Source organism: Eublepharis macularius, chromosome 18 (genome assembly GCF_028583425.1).
Source record: "Eublepharis macularius isolate TG4126 chromosome 18, MPM_Emac_v1.0, whole genome shotgun sequence".
In the NCBI taxonomy this organism is placed as follows: Eukaryota; Metazoa; Chordata; class Lepidosauria; order Squamata; family Eublepharidae; genus Eublepharis; species Eublepharis macularius.
The window spans coordinates 14454401-14474086 of NC_072807.1; the positions used below are offsets into that span (position 1 = coordinate 14454401).

At 47.3% G+C, this 19686-nt stretch overlaps 1 protein-coding gene across 1 annotated transcript in view; it reads left to right on the forward strand.

Annotated features, from left to right (window-relative positions):
* The window catches only part of ITGA11 (integrin subunit alpha 11), a 133022-nt gene extending 114860 nt beyond the window's left edge, over positions 1-18162 (forward strand). Inside the window, exons 23-30 of the mRNA XM_055002535.1 lie at positions 1531-1620; positions 3027-3117; positions 3214-3318; positions 6232-6318; positions 7485-7595; positions 9820-9915; positions 13652-13765; positions 16705-18162. Coding sequence (XP_054858510.1) covers positions 1531-1620; positions 3027-3117; positions 3214-3318; positions 6232-6318; positions 7485-7595; positions 9820-9915; positions 13652-13765; positions 16705-16776 — 766 coding nt within the window. The 3' untranslated portion in view covers positions 16777-18162. The remainder of the gene's footprint in view (positions 1-1530; positions 1621-3026; positions 3118-3213; positions 3319-6231; positions 6319-7484; positions 7596-9819; positions 9916-13651; positions 13766-16704) is intronic.
* Positions 18163-19686: the final 1524 nt, after the last annotated feature.

The window sequence follows — 19686 nt, forward strand, 5'->3', positions numbered from 1 at the left end:
GAAACTGAGGCTTTCGTACATTAATCACATCAAAAGAAAACAAGACTCCCTGGGAAAAGACTAGATGCTAGAAAAGGTAGCAAGTAGTAGGAAAAGAAGACCCCAAATGAGATAGATTAATTCCAAAGCCATGGCCTTGATAGGATGTTTTTGAGGTTGTTAATTCATAAGGGCACCATAAGTCAGAAGTATCTTTCTGGCACATAACATACACTTCCAAGCAAGCATATGGGAGCTAAATTGTTGGAAGAGGAGGGTTCAGTGCTGTCCCTTTCCTCAGGTTTCAGAGGGGGACAAACCAAAGAGTTTACTGTTTGCTGTTTACTGTTTACTGCTCTGACTATCCTTTGATATGTAGATCAACTACCTATGCAGATCTTCTCACTCTTCTCTTCCTGACTTTGTTCCGGATACCATCTCTTTCCCCTTCCGTCCCTCCATCTTGCAACCATGGATGCAGGACTTGTCCTAGCATCCATGCCCATCCTTAGGCTCCATAAGTAGTTAGGAGCCATCTCTCTTCCTTTCTTATCAGAGTATGGAGTTTCTATAATAAAGAACTCTTATTTCCTTTCTAGGTATACGCCAGTGTATTCTTTGTTATTTTCTCTCCTGCACACACACCAGTCAGCAGAACCAGCTCACAACCACCTATAATCATGCTTCCACTGCTAAATGATAAACTCTGCTAACGGCCTAAACATGGAACCCTTTAATTAGGTTTCTGGGGCCAACAGGTAGAGGGCAGTAGGAGAAAAGGAAGACCCCAAATGAGATGGATTAATTCAATAATGGAAGCCACGCCCTTGATAGGACGTTTTGGAGGTTGTTAATTCATAAGGGCACCGTAAGTCAGAAGTAACTTGCTGGTGCGTAACACACACTTCCAAGCAAGCACGCTTAAGCCAAATCTCGTTCAGGGAAACAGCCGTGAATGTGTACAAAATTTAGCATATTATGAAAACGTTCCCCAAACTGGGCATGTAGGAGCGCAGCAAAAATAGAGCAGTGCCAAAATTTGCAGTAGCAGCCACTGGAAAAAAAAAACACCCTGGTTTCTCTTTGCTTCACTTTGGAGAGGATTAACTCTTTGCACAGTTTATGAATTATGTGGTGTCAGCCAGAAATTCCCTTTTGTACATCTAAATCTCCCAGCAAGCTAATAGAGTGTTGGCAAGCGGTGGGGGAAAATTCTGCCGCCTGCCAAAGTAGCCATGAGCCTAAGTGAGCGGGATTGCTGTCCTTGGGAAAGGGAGCCATGCCAGCCTAGGCATTAATTCTGCAAAGGAAAAGCTGATCTATGTGCAGGGCTAACAGTGCATCATCTAAGTCAGCCAAGCCATGTGACAACGGAAGTAGATGAATATACTGCACACACACACACCCCATTCTAACACAATTTTGAAGCTCAGCAGTCAGATTTATTTGCCAGCTTTGTAGCACATGTCCAGGATATTAATTGTCTGCAGCAGTTCAACAAAGCAGTTCATCAAAGCAGTTCAAACCTCTTCTGGTTCATCTGTGTTCCAGCGACAGCGAGGAACAGGAAGGCACCAAAGATGACAATTCGGCTCTCTTGAAGCTTCAGCTGAAGTATGAAACCGACCTGCTTTTCACCAGGTATTTGGGGTGACAATAAAGTGTAAGGGGATAAACAGGAACCTTCAGGGGCTCTAGTCCACAAGAGCATGTGCCGGGATGGTTTTTTCCAATAGTCCTTTAGGAGCCCCCTCTTCAATTCTGTTTCGACAGGACTCACACTAGCTGCCCCTTTAGAAGGACTGGATATTATGATTCACAGAATCACAGAGTTGGAAGGGGCTATACAGAACTTCTAGTCCAACCCCCTGCCCAATGCAGGATGAGCCTAAAGCATCTCTGACATATATTCATCCAGACTCTTCTTGAAAACTGCCAGTGAGGGGGAGCTCACCACCTCCCTAGGCAGCTGATTCCACCTTTGAACTACTCTGATCGTGAAAAAGTTTTTCCTAATATCCATCCAGTACCTTTCTGCCTGTAATTTAAGCCCATTGCTTCGAGTCCTATCCTCTGCTGCCAACTGGAACAGCTCCCTGCCCTCCTCCAAATGACAGCCTTTCAAACATTTAAAGAGAGCAATCATATCCCCCCTCAACCTCCTCTTCTCTAAACTAAACATTCCCAAGGCCCTCAGCCTTTCCTCATAGGGCTCAGTCTCCAGACCCCTGATCATCCTCATCGCTCTCCTCTGCACCCTCTCAATTTTGTCCACATCGTTTTTGAAGTGAGATTTATTCTTGCTAGGTTTTTGCAGGCGTCTTCCCTCCGGTCATGGGAGAGTTAAGCTGATGTTTGCATTAGCTAATGATAGCAAGTTTAGCATAGGGCCAATTAGGAGTAGACTAGAGTAAACCATTCCGCTAGAGAGGGGGAGGTATTATTTTCATTGAGGTGATCCTAAAACTGACTATTGGCTTATCAATATATTGAGGGCAATTAAGCTTTCCTGCACATAACCCAGGGGTCCGCTATAGTTAGTTACAGAGATGAAAGAGGAGAGAGAGAAAGTAGCGAGGCAAGAGAGAAAGAAGGAACAAGATGGAGTTTAGTTAGGCTGTTACTGAAAAATAACTTTTTCTATCCATGTACCCTTTACCCTAATTTTGTAGTAAAATCTTTTTTTTTTAGAAGCTAAACACACACATGACTATGGCTCCCTTATTCTGCGCCATTCTTATTTGCTCTGCTAAATCAGTTTTTCCCTATGGTTCTAGTGAACATCCTGGAGAGGGAGGGAGGGAGGGTGTGTGTTGTGTGCGTGTGCGTGTGCGTGTGCGTGTGCGTGTGAGTGAGTGAGTGAGTGAGTGAGTGAGTGAGTGAGTGAGTGAGTGAGTGAGTGAGTGAGTGAGTGAGTGAGTGAGTGAGAAAAAGGAAAGGGTCCACACCTGCCTTGCCTTTAGCCATAGCAGGAGTCCATTCAGCCCTGGGGGGTAGGGGTGGGTGGGAATCAGACTGAGCAGCTTCTCCTTTGCTCCTTTGTTCAGGAGTTCCAGCCAGGACTACTTTGAGATCCAGTCGAACAATTCGCTGGACAAAGAGGACAGCGTTGGGCCACCTTTTAATTGCACTTTTAAGGTAATGCCGCTCAAGGCTCAAAACATCAAAGGAATGGGGAAGGGGGTGGAGCTTGCAGAAGGGTGACGATCTGGCGCTTTGTGCCAACTCTTTCAGCTCCAGAATCTGGGCCTCTTTCCTGTTGATGGGCTGGCTGTCAAAATCACGGTCCCCGTGGCCACACGAGGAGGGAACCGCCTACTGCAGCTGCTAGATTTCAAGGTAACAGAGGAGGTGGATGGACTCATATTTGGTTTGAAGCAGCTGTACTTTTTTTTTAACAAAAGAAAGCTGGCCTTCCGCTTCGCTTAAGGAGAGTGATACCAAACCGCATTTTCCTCTCAGAAATGGTTCGGCAAGCACCCTCATTCCCTCAGCAACCTTGGAGACGCATGATGTGCCCGCCATCATTGCATTCAGGCTTTCCTTGGCCCCTGCAAGCCAAGGGCAGCCCAGGCTAGGCTGAGGCACCATAGTGTCATGGCGCATGCCTTTTACTAAGAGTTACCAGGGAAAGATGCAGGGCTGTTACACTTTAAGCCTGGGGCACATGATACAAAGCCCTTGGACACTACGAGATGCTTAGGTCAGACAGGCACCTGCATTTCCATGCTCGGATCCTAGGTGCACATGGACCCAGTTCCGATCAGGACCATGACACATGGGGAGAAGGTACTTAAGCCTTCTCTGTTGCCAGGGCCTTTTTCTGGGAAAAGAGGTGGTGGAACTCAGGACTGCACAATGACGTCACTTTGGGTCAGCTGGAACAAGGGGGGAGTTTTTTAAAGTTTAAATTGCCCTCGGCGAAAATGGTCACATGGCTGGTGGCCCCGCCCCCTGATCTCCAGACAGAGGGGAGTTTAGATTGCCCTCCGCGTGCTGGAGCGGTGTGGAGGGCAATCTAAACTCCCCTCTGTCTGGAGATCAGGGGGCGGGGCCACCGGCCATGTGACCATTTTCAAGAGGTGCCAGAACTCCGTTCCACCGCGTTCCAGCTGAAAAAAAGCCCTGACTGTTGCACATTTTTCCGGTCCTGAAATGGCCCTGGGACTGTGCCATTTGCCCCATTAAAGAAATTTACATGCAGCAATCAGTACATGTAAGTTTCTCCAGCAGTCGAATTTTAAAGTTGGTTTATTTAATTTATTTATTTATTTACTTCATTTATGTCCTGACCTGGATAGCCCCGGTGAGCCTGATCTGGTCAGATCTCAGAAGCTAAGCAGGGTCCACCTTGGTTAGTAATTGGATGGGAGGCCTCCAATGAAGACCAGGGTTGCAGAGGCATTCAATGGCAAACCACCTCTGTGAGTCTCTTGCCATGAAAACCCCACCAGGGGTCTCCATAAGTCAACTCTGACATGAGGGCACTCTCCACCACCATTTCATTTATACCCCTCCTTTCTCCCCCAGTGGGGGCCCAAGGTGCTTTATATACCGCCCTTCAGGGCGACTTAACACCCACTCAGAGCGGTTTACAAAGTAATAAAAATAATTACATTTGATTTATATACCGCCCTTCAGGATGACTTAACACCCACTCAGAATGGTTTACAAAGTATGTCATTATTATCCCCACAACAAAACACCCTGTGAGGTGGGTGGGGCTGAGAGAGCTCCAAGAAGCTGTGACTGATCCAAGGTCACGCAGCTGGCTTCAAGTGGAGGAGTGGGGAATCAAACCCGGTTCTCCTGGTCAAAGTCCCGCGCTCTTAACCACTACACCAAACTGGCTTCCACACCAAAAGCAACCCTGTAAGGTAGGCTAGGCTGAAAGCGTGTGACTGACCCAAAGTCACCCGGCTTGCTTCCATAGAAGAGTGAGGATTCAAATCTGGATCTCTGAGATTCTGTCCACTACACCAAACTCCCAGAACTTGTCTCTGTAAAGTCCGTGTGGGGGACGCATGGACTTTGTCACGTGTGAATGGTTCTCTGTAGCAACTGCACATCTCTTGTAACTGGGATGCCTGTGGGTCCAGAAGATGGTAGGGAACAAGTCAGCAAAGCAGGCTACCCGTTTTAAAGTAAATGCACACCTAAGTTCCTGATTACTTCTAAAAGGCATGAGGGGAAAACCCAGTGAAGCAAAAAGTGTCTCTGACCATACCAGGCTGTGAAGATCATAACCTTAGAAAACGCAAGTTTAAGAACCTGGCTTTAGTGCTTTTCCTGGCACGTGCCCCAAAATAGCACCTTTGCCTGGCACAGACATTCTCCTTCCCAGATGCTGGATAATCTCTTGGTTTCCTATCACCTGCAAAGTCCCTGTCACCCTCCATTCCTGTTAATGATCATCTTTTTGCTTCTGTGGACTTAATTAGCCAACCGTTTGGCTCTCAAAGGTGCCCCAGGGCCTCCTTTCCCTTCCGCACGCCGTTAGGTGGCGAAGTGAAAGACGGCAAGAGGCAGTGGAAGAAATCCAGCCTCCCACTAGCATTTAACGATGGTTTGCAAGACACAAAGAAATGTTCCTTCCTAGCTAGAGGGCAGCTGCTGGAACCTGAGTGCCTATAAAGTCACAGAACATGTTTCACTGGCTGCCTTTTAATGGAAGTTCAGGGCTGACCTTGCCTTCCGACCTTCAGTCTTGCAGTGTCAGGACTTCATTTATTTCATTTATCCCCAGCTTGTACTCCCCTCCATTTTATCCTCACAACAACCCTGATAGGTTGAGTGTGCGACTGGTCCAAGGTCTCTTGAGGGATATCATTGAAGTTATGCTCCACAGAAAGGTGCCCGGCTTTTTCGCAAGATCCCAAATAAGAGTCTCTCTACACAAGACCTCTTCCACGAGGACGCTCAAATGTAGGGAGACGCAATGTTAGCCAGGAAATGTAGTTTAAAAAGACAGAGCCGGCAGAGATTGCTCCTCAGAGGGATTGTTAATTTCATCTTCGCCTTTTCAAAAGGGAGGTGAAATTGACAGCCTTAGGGGAGGCGAAGATCAAATTAACAAACCCTCTGAGGAGCGATCTTCGCCAGCTCCGTCTTTTTAAACTACGGTTGCATCTCTTACACTTGAGCATCTTTGTGTAAGAGGTCTCGTGCAGAGAGACTCTGAGATAGCAGGTTTGTTCTTTTCATTTCATTGACTCTCCCGTTCCCAACGAATTGTTTCCGTCTCTATTACAGGAAACCACAATCTGCACCATTGGGGGCAACAACACAGATTATCGAAGGACACCTTCTGATGAAGATTTGGGCCGCCATCCTCAGCTGGTAGGCAGAGTCCACCACCTTCCCCATAGCTGGCAAAGGAGGGGGCTAAATTGGAGTGACTGTTTTGGATGATGACTTGGTCAAGGGGTCCAGCGCTGATGATAAACTTGGGAAGTGTACAACAGAACCTCAGGGCATTCCCCAGTCACAGGACACTATCTGCGCAATGCTTCCTTTCTAGGACAGCAAAAACTTGCTACCCTATGGTTTCCCCAGTGCCGGAAGCAGAGTGGTTATGGGCCAATTCATGTGATCTTGTACGTCTTTAAGACACTGCTGCACTCTTGCTGTTATTTGATGCTATTTATCTTCATGTCATAAGAAAACTTCAGCTGTCCAGTGTCTATAAGTTAAACCTCTATTAAAAGGGCAGGGCATTTTTTCTTCAGGCCTCTTGGCAACCCAGGGCCAGACTAGCTTACTGGTCAGAGAGCGACCAGAAGACTCTGTTATGGTTTCCTGGGCCTGACCTTCCCATTGCCAGTATGGTGTAGTGGTTAAGAACGGCAGGACTCTAATCTGGACAGCCGGGTTTGATTCCTCACTTCTCCGCTTGAAGCCAGCTGAGTGACCTTGGGTTAGTCACAGCTCTCTCAGAGCTCTCTCAGCCCTACCCACTTCACAGGGCGATTGTTGTTGGAGTGAAAATAACACACTTTGTAAACTGCTCTGTGTGGGTGTTAAGATGTCGTGAAGGGCAGTGTATACATTGAATGTTGTTGTTGTTGTTATCACCATCTTTATTATTATTCTTCTCCGACCTGACCTCAGTTGTGGTTGGTAGGAAGCCAAAGTGCACAATAACAGCCAGTGACTTTCCAGTGGTCTCCATGCACGTAGCTTAGGGTTCATGTTGGGAAATTTCTAGCCATTTCAGGGGTAGAATCTGAGGAAGGCAGGATTTGAGGAGGGGAGAGAGCTAAGCAGGGTACAATGCCACCGAGTCCATCCTTCAAAGCCGCCATTTCCCCCAGGGAAACTGATCTCTGTTGCCCGAAGATCAGTTTTCATTCCAGGAGCTCTTCACGCCCCACCTGGACGTTGGCAACCTTCGCCTAGCTAGTTCAGTCTTTCCCTCAGTCCTTAGGGGGTTCCCTCATACAGGAGAGGGGCATCCAGATTGCTCACTGTGCCCCACCCACAAGACTCTCCTCTCTGCTTTTCAGAACCACAGTAATTCTGATGTGATCTTGATAGACTGCCCGGTGAAACTGGCTGCCGGCGAAGAAGTCCGTTTCCGCTTGCATGGACATCTGTGGATGAAGTCACTCCGAGCTGTACGGGCGGGTCTGCAAACTGGGCGTCTTCCTTTAGCATCCAGGAGATTGCTACACTCGGCATTGCCGAGTCCTTGCCGCCTGGGCCCGACTTTCTCCTTCCCTGCCAATTTGTTCAGCTGCTCATTTCCCCCCGCCCATTCCCAGCCAAAACCCATCCCAGACCTTGTACTTAGCTGTGAAACGTGGCCTTTTTTCATCTTCTTAGTGCCCTAACCCAAATTGCTTAATTATGACAACTTGTGGATACATTGGGCCAAGCCCAGAACAGCTGCATCTCCTTTCACACTAAGAGGAACAACAATTTCACCACTTGGCTGGTTTAAAATAGAATGGATGGGGAAAGTGGCACTACCAGTGGAAAGGACCGATATGAAGGCAACTTACAGAGTCTCTCTATATGAAACATCTTGGCACGTGTTCGTCAAGTGTAGGGAGACGCAGTGTTAGCCAGGAAGCATAGTTTTAAAAGAAAGAGCTGGCGGAGATCGAGATCACTCCTCAGAGGGTTTGTTAATTTTGTCTTCACCTCCCGGAAGGCTCTGTCAATTTCAATGTTAGCTGGGAAGCACAGTTTAAAAAGACAGAGCAGGCAGAGATCGCTTCTCAGAGGGTTTGTTAATTTCATTTTCACCTCCTCTGTCAATTTCACCTAAAACTGTGGGATTGCAACCAGAGGGCAGTGAGGAATGGAAATGGGCTGGAGCTGCCTTCCAGAGCTGGGCTTGGACCTGGAGAGGTTATAACGGGCTGAAGTTTCTCTTCTGGTGTTTCACAGCCCCTTCACGCAGCTCCAGTGTAAAGCAAAGCCTTTGCCCAGCCACCAGCTCTGTCTTTTTAAACTACCCTTCCCAGATACCATTGCATTTCCCAAGACACGTTCTTCATCTGTCAGATGTTTCATATAGAGAGACTCACAGTTGGCCTGTGGTCTGCTGCAATTAACTCCAGAGAGGTAGCCATGTTACTCTATCATAGCAAAATAAAACAGAAGTCCAGGGACAACTTAATAAATAATAATAATAAATGTTGTTAGTCTTTATAACATAATAACTGTTGTTAGTCTTTATTAATAAATGTAACCAACAAATCTTTAAGGTGCCACCTAAAGTAGTGTTGGAATGAGTAACAGCCACCAATATAACAACAAGAATCAAGCCAGCTGAGGCTACAGGCCTCACAGTATTGCTGGGCATTATTTCCAAGGTGTGGGGCAGGGGCAAGGATATATTCCGGCTCTTCTCAGCCCTGTAGCAAAGGGGGGCAGCTAAAACTGCCTTCTCAAGGAATGCCACTTGCTCTGACCAGGGGGCAGGCCTGACCTGGACACACCTTTTGCCAAACTCTCTCCAGCCTTCTGCTATTATTAAGAGGCTTTTGTTTATGAGACAAGATTGTTCTCCCTTCAGCAGCCTTCAAGACAAAGGGGACTGAACGGGAAGAGACAGAACGGATAGTTCTGCCTTGGGTCAACAACTGATGGCCCATTGTGTCTTTTCAGATGATGATTCTATGCAGGGCTTTTTTTCAGTTGGAACGTGGTGGAACGGAGTTCTGGCACCTCTTAAAAATGGTCACATGGCCAGTGGCCCCACCCCCTGACCTTCAGACAGAGGAGAGTTTAGATTGCCCTCCACACCACCGAGTGGTGCAGAGGGCAATCTACATGCCACCGAGTGGTGCAGAGGGCAATCTAAACTCCCCTCTGTCTGGAGATCAGGGGGCGGTGCCACTAGCCATGTGACCATTTTTGCCCAGGGCATTTTAAACTTTAAAAAACTCCCCCCTTATTCCAGCTGACCCAAAGTGGCGTCATTGTGCGGTCCTGAGTTCCACCACTGAGTCCCACCACCTCTTTTCCCAGAAAAAAAGCCCTGGTTCTATGCCCAATTAATAAAGTGATGTGGGAGGGCAACAAGAGGCACCTCCCACCCCTGTCATTCATCCCTGGTCAACCTATCATGTTAGACAGTGGCGCATTTTAAAACTAATTTTGAAGTTAAGGCAAACAAGATATGGATGCTCCAGTACAAGGGGTATCGAGGCAATGTTGGCTTCCCTGCCCAAATTAATTTTGGTTGTGCACACCTCCCATGTTCCATGGAGTAACTGGGAAAAGGATAAACCACACTGCTGAGGTTTTTCACCTAAGGGAATGTGCTGGGTGTCTGTCCCACTACTCTCTTCCACCACATTGTAAATTGCTCTCTCTTGTCCTCTGCAGCTGAAGTTCAAGTCCCTGAGATTCATGATCCGCGCAGCCTTGCAGCGGGGATTCCGCAGCGCCTTTGTCTTCAGAGAAGAGGAACCCAGCAGGCAGGTAGGAGTTGGAGCAGGTTTGCCACTCATATTTTTTTTATTCCTGGTGGTCCTAAGATGACAGGGCTGAGCTGAGCAAGCTAGGGTTGCCAAGAACCTGGGGAGGGCAGATGTCCTGTCCCTTTAACAGGGACTTAATGTGTGGAAATGAGGTGGTGAAAGTTTTCATAGCAGGAAGCTAAATACCATTTCCTGATAAGGAATAGCCCATTAAGCCCAAATTCTGCTCACGACCTGAGTTCAATCCTGGCAGAAGCCAAGTTCAGGTGGCCGGCTCAAGGTTGACTCAGCCTTCCATCCTTCCAAGGTTGGTAAAATGAGTACCCAGTTTCCTGGCAGTAAAGTGTAGATGACTGGGGAAGGCAATGGCAAACCACCCCATAAAAAGTCTGCCAGGAAAATGTCATGATGTGACGTCCCCCCCATCGGTGCTTGCACAGGGGACAGGACTTTTTTTTCTCCAGGCAGTTGGCAACCTGAACCAAGTCTGATATAGTGAGGATCTGGGCAGGGGGAGAGTGGGTGTGATGTGGTATGTCAAGTCAATGTCCCTGTAGCTCTTTCCTCTGGAAAGGACATGGTTCATTCACTCCGTTGTTTCAGAGAATCCATGCATTTTCGACAACAAACCGCAGCATTCCAATGTTTTCTGTGTTCTCACACCATATGGGGTGAGATCTGATCGGCGGAGATTTTTCTGACTGCATACACAATTGCAGAAATTGCCTGTCTAGCCTGGACTAGTCAGGGGCTACTGGACGTTGCATGAAGCAGTCTGTAATGCCCCGATATCCATGCTCTCTTGTGCGTGAAACTGCCCTGTCCTGATTTTTTAAAATGAGAGAGAGTTATACACAGGGCTTTTTTTCAGCTGGAACGCGGTGGAATGGAGTTCCGGAACCTCTTGAAAATGATCACATGGCTGGTGGCCCCGCCCCCTGATCTCCAGACAGAAGGGAGTTTAGATCGCCCTCTGCACTGCTCTGGAGATCAGGGGGCGGGGCCACCAGCCATGTGACCATTTTCGCCTAGGGCGATTTAAACTTTTTAAAAAAAAACTTGTTCCAGCTGACCCAAAGTGACATCATTGGCCCTGGGAGCATGTGTGCACTCTGCACGCGCACATGTGGTACCAGGGGCACCACCTCCCGCCAAGAGTTGCCCCCTGTGCTGGCAACCCACTTTGTTCCACCACCTCTTTTCCCAGAAAAAAAGCCCTGGTTATACACAATCATTGTTGCATGCCTTTGCAATTAAAAAAATCTGTCCCCCTTCCCCTCCACCGAGCAACATGCAATGAGCCAGAAAAAAATGGGCTGGACGACCCAACTCCACCCAATCCACACACACACCCCAGCTTAGCTTGCAGGACTCGGCCAATATGTCTTGACAGCCACAGCTGCAACTGCTTGCCCTTTGGCCAATCTTCTGGCCACACCCTCCTCGTGTCTCCAGGCAAAAAAACCCCAAGCCTTGGCACCCTCCATTGCAGCCCTTGGAAGGAGCCAGGCTGGCAGAATCTTAGAAGGAAATAGCTTGTTGCACAGCAGCAAGATGCGTCTGCCCAGGCTGTGGGAAGGGGCCGGTGCTGCTTGGCAGGCTGGCTAGAAGTTCCACAGTGCATGAGGAAAGCCCCCCCCTCTCCCCCCCTCCCCACAACACACTGCTGCTGATGTGCTAGCTTGAACAGGGAGGGGCCTTTATTTTCATCCCACTCTTCCCAACAGCAAACAAAATGAAGTGGGAGGGATCCCGTGCCAAATTTTTAATCATCAGAGAAAGATTTCCTTCAAGAACGATTTCTCCATCTCCATCCAAAAATGTCATTCTTTCCCAAAGGAAGTCTCTCCCGCTCTCTCTCTATTTAGCAGAAGAAAATCCATAGGGCTTAGAAGTCACGTGATACAGCCCAATAGACAAAATGTCCATTTATCCTTGCTTAGGATTGCTCAGGCCAGCTCTTTTGCTGTGGGACGGCACTGTGAGAACGGAGAATATCAGCCAAGTGGCATTTGGACCCACAAGAACAATTCTATTGCATTCAACTGCTCAAGGAGCTTCCCGGTGAAAGGGGCTTGTTGGCTTGACCCCGAGCTCCACAGCTAGGCCGTAGGAGATGCTGGAAGGGTAAAGGCAGAAGGTGTATGAGGCAGTCCCTGTGCTGAAGCCAAGCTACATCTGGCCAGAGCCTCGTGGGTGGGATGTGCCATGCAGAACTCCCCATACAGCTGAACACCATATTGCTTGCACAGCCAGTTTTTCCCAGCTGCTCGCCAACTGTCTCTAGGAACCTGGCCATTCAATTGGCACCTGGGGAGCAGGACGTCATTTCTGGCTTTCTTCAGGACTTTCAAAACCACTGGCTAGCTGTGCTCTTTAAGACTTTGGAAACTCTTGGGACCTGGTATTTTGCATGACCTGCAAGGGAAATACAGAGCTGGCTCTGGCAATCCAAACTAGCACATGTAACTTAAATCTGCCACAAAAATCTCTGCCTTTCCTACATACCTATTGTGTCATCTTCCCTTCCAAGACTCAGGACCATTCCCCTTTCCAAACCTTCTTCTGAAAAGTCCTTGTAGCTGCCCAGGCCTTCTCCAGTATCAGCCAGTGGCAGCCCAAATGTGCCTGCTCTTCCATTCTGTGACTTTCGTTCAAGGCAGCCGAAGGCTCCATCAACTGCCCTGCCCTAAGCATGTTCCCATCCGCACAGATGACAAGAACAGAAGCTGTGCCTATTTCAGCCAGTTACAATAAATAACTTGACAGGCTAGAGTATAGCTGCCAAGTAGGTTTCTACCTCCAGCATCTTCAAAATACACTTTTACAGAAAGGAAGAATATAAATTATCAACATGAATAAATAAGTGATGGGGACCAGAGTGGTTTTGGGGCAGACTTGTTCTGGAAGAACAGGAAAAAAATTGTTAAATTCATATATGTGTGCATATGCATGCATGAGCGCGCACGCACACAATGCACAAACCCCCCACAAAGAGAAAGGTGGTGCCTTGTAGAGTTCCGTGACAGACATGCTCTTCTAGGAAGTCGTCAAACACCACGAAGAGTGGAGTATTGGTGCCCTCTAGTGGTGGCAGCCAACAACTGCCAGGAGAGCATGTATGTCTTACACACGCTGTAGAAGAGTCAAGCATGAATCCATATCCTGCTAGAACTCCCGGCTGATTCTGCACACATTGGATAATGCACTTTATCAATCGTTTGAGGTGTATTTTTTGTTCCGCACAAACGGTCTATATATCTATATATCTATATCTATATCTTGATCTATAAGGAAGATTGGAAGTGCATTATCCAACGTGTGCGGAATCACTCAAAATCTCTTAATCCTGGAGAAGATCGAGATGGATAGCCTTGCTAGTCTGTCTGCAGCAGTAGGAAAAAGAAGAGTCCAGTAGCACCTATAAGACTAACAACATTTGTAGTAGGGTATGAGCTTTCGTGAGACACAGCACTCTTCTTCAGATACCAAGAGTCCAGTAGCACCAAGAAGACTAACAACATTTGTGGTAGGGTATGAGCTTTCCTGAGTCACAGCTCACTTCTGCCCAGATATCTGGCATCTGAAGAAGTGAGCTGTGACTCACGAAAGCTCATACCCTACCACAAATGTTGTTAGTCTTCTAGGTGCGACTGGACTCTTGCTGTTGTGTCTTGGAGAAGAGTTTTTCCATTGGAAGAGTTCACTGCTGATGCCCTGCTTTATTTCTCTTGCAGATTACGTTTGAAATCTCCAAGATAGAGGAGTCTCACATCCCCATTTGGATTATCATTGGGAGTACGCTTGGCGGTCTCTTGCTGCTGGCGCTCCTTGTGCTAGCCCTGTGGAAGGTAACAGCGGCCAGTTTGCTATACTGAGCAGGGGCAGGGCCACTGTGTCGAGATGCAGGCATCTACCATACCCAGGCAGGAAGAGGGAGCAGGGAGGTTCCCGTGTTATGCTTATGTCTTGCAGCTTCTCCCGTGAACTGACTGTATTCACTAGTGGTGGGAAAGGAGTCTGTGTGGCCTTGGAGGCTTTATCCATCCTTGTACAGATAGTTCCCAGCAGGGGGAGAAATACTAGCCTGGGATGGATGGATGTATCTATGCTTTGGTGGCACTTTATTTCTGACAATGACTATCATAAGACAGCCATCGTAAGATTCTGATGATACTAGACTCTTCCAATAAAGCTTTACAAATCCTGTGGAGACTTTTGAAACGTGTCTTGGCCAATCATTACACACTGCATAATAACCCCCCACCACGACTGCCCTGAGGGAAAGAACGGGAGTCGTTTAGCAACATTCAGGTTTTTAAACTTGATAGCTGGTTTGGTGGTGGTCGAGAGTGCCCTCAAGTCATAGCTGACTTATCTCCTCACCCCCCACCCCCGCAGAGTGTTTTCATAGTAAGAGACTAACAGAGGTGGTTTGCTGTTGCCTGCCTCCACAACCCTGGTCTTCATTGGAGATCTCCTATCCAGGAGTCATTTTGAAGGGGAACGCGCCAGAACGCAGTTCCGGCAGTTCCCCAAAGAGGTCACGACAGGTGGCCCCGCCCACCTGACTCAGCCATTTTGGGCCCGTTTCGGCCCCAATCCGGGCCGAAACGGTCCAGATCGGGCATCTGACGGGTGATGGATCACTCTCCAACTCAGCAGTGGCCCGATCCTGACCGTTTTGGGCCCCTTTTCTGCCATTACCAGCCCCTTTTTGCCATTTTGGGCCCAATTTCAGTCCTGAATGGCCACGATTGGGTTAAAAACAGCCAGGATGGGTGATGTCAGGGGGTGTGGCATATGCAAATCAGTTATGCTAATGACACACTTCTGGTGATGACAAGGGGCATGGCATACGCTAATGAGTTCTTCCAGCTCTTTTTCTATGAAATGACCCCTACTCCCATCCAATTACTAACCAAGGCTGACCCTGTTTAGCTTCTTAGATCTGATGAGATCAGGCTCAACTGGGCTATCCTGGTCAGGGCGATAGCTGGTTTATGGTCCTCTTATTTGAACTGAGCAGAATGAAGTTTTGGTCAGCAAGTTAGTGAAATGCAAACTAGATGGCAGCTGTATTAGGTGGTTCGACAGCTGGCTACCAAACTGTACTCTTGTCTGCTCACCGATAGAACGTCATTAGCCTGGAGGTCGGTCTCAAGTGGGGGGCCGCAGGGCCCTCCCCTGGGCCAGGTACCCTTAAGTGTTTTTATCAGTGACTTGGATAAAGAAGGGGAGGGACTCCTTACTCGGATACAGCTGATGAACTCTGGTCAGGATAGCTAAAATCTTAAGACAGAAACAAAATCCAAAGTGATCTTGATAGGCTGGAAAGGTGGGCTAAAACAAAATGAAATTCATCAGACAGCAATGCCAAGTTCTGCATTTAAGCCAAAGCAATACACAGATAAACAGTGGGGGATACTTACCTCGACAGTGGTATCTGTGAAAAGGACGTCAAGATTGTAGTTGCTTACGAGAGGAACAGAAGCCGCCATTGTGCTGCAGCTGCACGAAGGGTGAATGTGATTTGAGGCTGTGTTAACTGAAGTCACGATAATATACAACCAATAAAAGAATCCAAGTTACGAGAAGTGTCCCCCTCTCCTTTATGCTAGCCAGACCTCATCTGTGGCCAGTTCTGAGTACCACAGTTTAAGAGAAGAAAAGACAATTACTTGTTCTCTGCTGCTCCACCAGGCAAGATTAGGTAAAATAAGTTACAGCTATGGTTTAAGTTACAGGAGGGGAGATTTTGGCTGAACATGAGGACAAACTTTCTGTCCATAAGTTATGACTTGACCATGGAGCCACTTGTGGGCTCTTTCTCACTGGAGGGCCTCAAGCAGAGGCTGGGATGATCTGGAAACAAAGCGCTGAACAATAGGTTGCTATATGGCGTGTGATAAAAAAGCTTTCCCCAACTCTCTGGTTGTAGAGACTGAGCCATGAGACACTCATAGCTAGATCCGGCACCTCTTGAAAATGGTCACATGGTTTGTGGCCCCGCCCCCTGATCTCCAAACAGAGGGGAGTTTAGATTGCCCTGCGCTGCTTGGCGTGGAGGGCAATCTAAACTCCCCTCTGTCTGGAGATCAGGGGGTGGGGCCACCAGCCATGTGACCACTTTCGCCAAGGGCAATTTAAACTTTAAAAAACTCCCCCCTTGTTCCAGTTGACCCAAAGTGACATCATTGTGTGGTCTGAGTTCCATCACTGAGTTCCACCTCCCCTTTTCCCAGAAAAAAAGCCCTGCGGATCACAATAAATCAAACAACAAAATGTACCTTTTAAGACAATAGATCAAGATGGGTAGCCGTGTTAGTCTGTCCATAGCAGCAGAAAAGAGCAAGAGTCCAGTAGCACTTATAAGACTAACAACATTTGTGGTAGGGTATGAGCTTTCGTGAGTCAGAGCTCACTTTTTCAGGTACAGCTAGAATGTGTGCAGAAATTTCTTAGATTCACAGTCCGGGAATCTCGCAGAGCAGAACTGGGGTACAGCTCACATTCGAGCTGTATCCGAAGAAGTGAGCTCTGACTCATGAAAGCTCACACCTTACCGCAAATCTCGTTAGTCTTACAGGTGCTACTGAACTTTTGCTCCTTTCTACTTTTCAAGCAATGTCAGATTTGTGTTTTTTTAAAAATCAGTCATTAAAACGGCCCTGTACCAGTCCTGGCAAACAATAACAACCGCTCTCAATGGGCCTTTGACCTCTATTAATGGAAATCTTTGAAATAACCATGGGACTCTCCCACCCCCATCCCCGTTTTGTTCCTACAGCTCGGCTTTTTCAAAAGCACCAACCGCAAGAGAGACCCAGCACAAGACCAGAACTCCAAAGACTTGGACTGAGACTGCCAGTTCCCAGCGGGTGAAATCTGTTACACCTCACAGCCAAGTTGGGATTGGGGTGAAGGTCTCTATTTTCATCGAAAACACTCCCCACTTCTCTCTTGAAAGCAACCAAACTGACCCCAAGGGGCTAGTGGCCACAGAAAGACTCCGCCAGCTAAAGGTACTTCAAACTGGTTTGAACTGCTTCTTTCTGCCTAAGACATTGGAGAGATGAGTATTACACTGCAGGAATTCTAGATGACTGTCAAACCTCTGGAAACAGTTCTGTATCTTTCTACAACACAATTGTTCCTCATGTTTGAGAACTCTCATTTTCCGCTTACATCCTCACTGGGCAAAACTTTGCGTCCAAAAGAAGAGGAAAACTTACCTCCAGAGTCTCACCCCCCACCCCAGCAGCTGTAGCAGCAAACGTGGAATGAATCTTCAGAGGGTTTTTATATAGCTATGGACCATCCAGGGCCTCAAAGGAGAAAGAGACAGATTGGGACATTCTGTTCACATTGCCTTCCAAGAGCGGAGATGCCAATTGTAGCATGCATCCAGACAAATGGAATTACATTTCTGAAGCAGCACAGCATTCCAATAATTTGCGGTCTCTGCAGAGTTGATGCTTGGATAACAGGGATTTAATGGAGCTTGGGAGACTGGCTACGGTGACAACGAAGAGACGTGGTCAATTGTCAGAAGTTTTGCATGGAATCACAGCAACAAGCATCTTTGTGAGAGACTAGGGCTGATTCCACACACGTTGGATAATGCACTTTCAATGAACTTTATCAATCGTTTGAGGTGGATTTTTTGTTCCACACACAAAAACATCCGTTCCAAATGACCTATAAAGAGGATTGGAAGTGCATTATCCAACGTGTGCAGAATGTTTACTCCTGTACCTGATGCATCGGACACTAAGCTTGCTGGAGCTCAAAGACCTGCAAAGCTCGGTCCAGACACACATCCACACACCTCCCTGCCTCTCCCATTTCCTAAATGAAGCAGTTGAAGATCAAGATGTTTTATGCACTGAACACAGATACGGACCGTCGAAAGCACCTTAATGCAAGCCTTCAATCCTCAGCTGTATATAATTATTCTGAAAACGTTTACCTTTCTTTTTTTAAGGGTGAAAAGATTTTTAAAAACATAACCAGCTTGAAGTTTTTTCCCCCAGAACTTGTGTAATTTCCAAAAAACAACAGAAAAAAAAACAGTGTATAATGTGTATATACTTTTGTATGATGGAAAGGTTTTAACGTGACCAGTTTTCCCTTTTGCATAATAATTATTTATGCTATTAATTTTAATGACTGAAAATTGCGGGGAGGGTGGAATCTGTCCAGCCAAATGCAATATATGTAAATTACTATGGGGAGGGTTTGGACATTAAAAAAATTTTTAATGGACAGTTTGGTGCCTCCTTGGTTCTTTACGCTGTTTTTAAAAAGGAATTTGGAATCTTGCTGGAGAAAATTCCCCATCACCCCCAAAAGTGTTAAAACCCAACAGAAGGATAACTATGGTTCCTTGGCCAAGGAGCCCTGCTCCTTTTTAGAGATTTTTGTCAGCTCGGGGACATTTGAGTTTAACAGCAACTGTTGGTATTGTCTGTATAAAACTGCTCTCCCAGAAAGGAATACAGAGTCCAAAGGGGATGCCAGTCAATTGGATTGGATTCAGTAGCTGTGTTTTACTCCATGAAGGCCAACCCCTTCGCGGATACTTCCTTGGTCTGGCCACGGGGCAAGAGGGCTCATGCCTTAGACTGCAAGACTCGAAAGTCTGCATCGACCTTCCTTCAGTGTCCTTCCTCCTCTCTGCTAGTCATAACATGCTTTATTTGCCTCCTGCAGCTGGCTAGCTGGCTCTGCTCAGCAACAAGGCTGCGGGGGAAGCTTCCCCCACCCGTGCCAAAGGCAAGTGACATCTGCCTAAATCAAGCAAACTGCCCCCAGCCTGACTTCCTGTGGTCCTGTCCAATCTTGTTTGACTGGGTTTCTTTCTAGACAGGTGCCGGCCAGATTACAATAGAAAAAACCCTTCCAGGCACCCACATCCCTCCAGTTTTTAAATTCAAAACATGCTTGGGGAGGGCTGGAAAAAAAACCCTTCTCTTGCAGGTGACCAGGGCTGTTTGGATGAAGCACCTCCCCCCAGCACAGATTCTACCAAATGGACAGGAAAGGAACCCTTTCTGGGTCTTATATGGGCGGGATGGATTGAACTGTGTTCAGTGCCAGCTAAACCCATGCAGAAGACATGTGCTGCGTCTCACCAGGGGATAACTTCCTTTTCCTGTATTTGGTGCATAACCAAATGCAAAAGAATGCTTTATTTGCCCCCCAGCCTTTAGCAAGCCATTTTCCTGAAAGCATTTAGCACTTGCGGATGCTCAACTCAGCACTTTCAAAGTTGCCAAAGTCAGACACTATGGCAACCAGGCATCGACCCCTGAGAAAACCCAAAGGGAGTCTGGCCACCTTGAAAGAATCCTGCCCTGTAAACGAGGCCAGGCCATGAGCTAGCATTAAAAACCAGTTCTTCTCGAGGCAGTCAGCAGTGCCTTTTCAAGATGGGAACAGCCCTCTCTGAGAACAACACTGACCAGTAGACTTAATCACTCTAGTCCAAAGAACATCAAATAGGCTGAGGAAAGTGGGCAGGGCAAGCTTTTTCACCCTCTCCCATAATTCTGGAATGGGCAGTTGATGGCCAAGGACAGACCAAAGAAAATACTTATTTACTCAATGAGTAACTAAACTGTTGAATTCACTGCTAGTGGAGGTAGCAAGAGCTGCAAGCACAGATGGCTTTAAAAGATTCAAACAGATTCATAGAGGAGGCAGCCATCAACGCTTAAAATTGCTAAAGACAGACAAGAAACAAAAGTAAAAGGTGACCGAAGTAGAA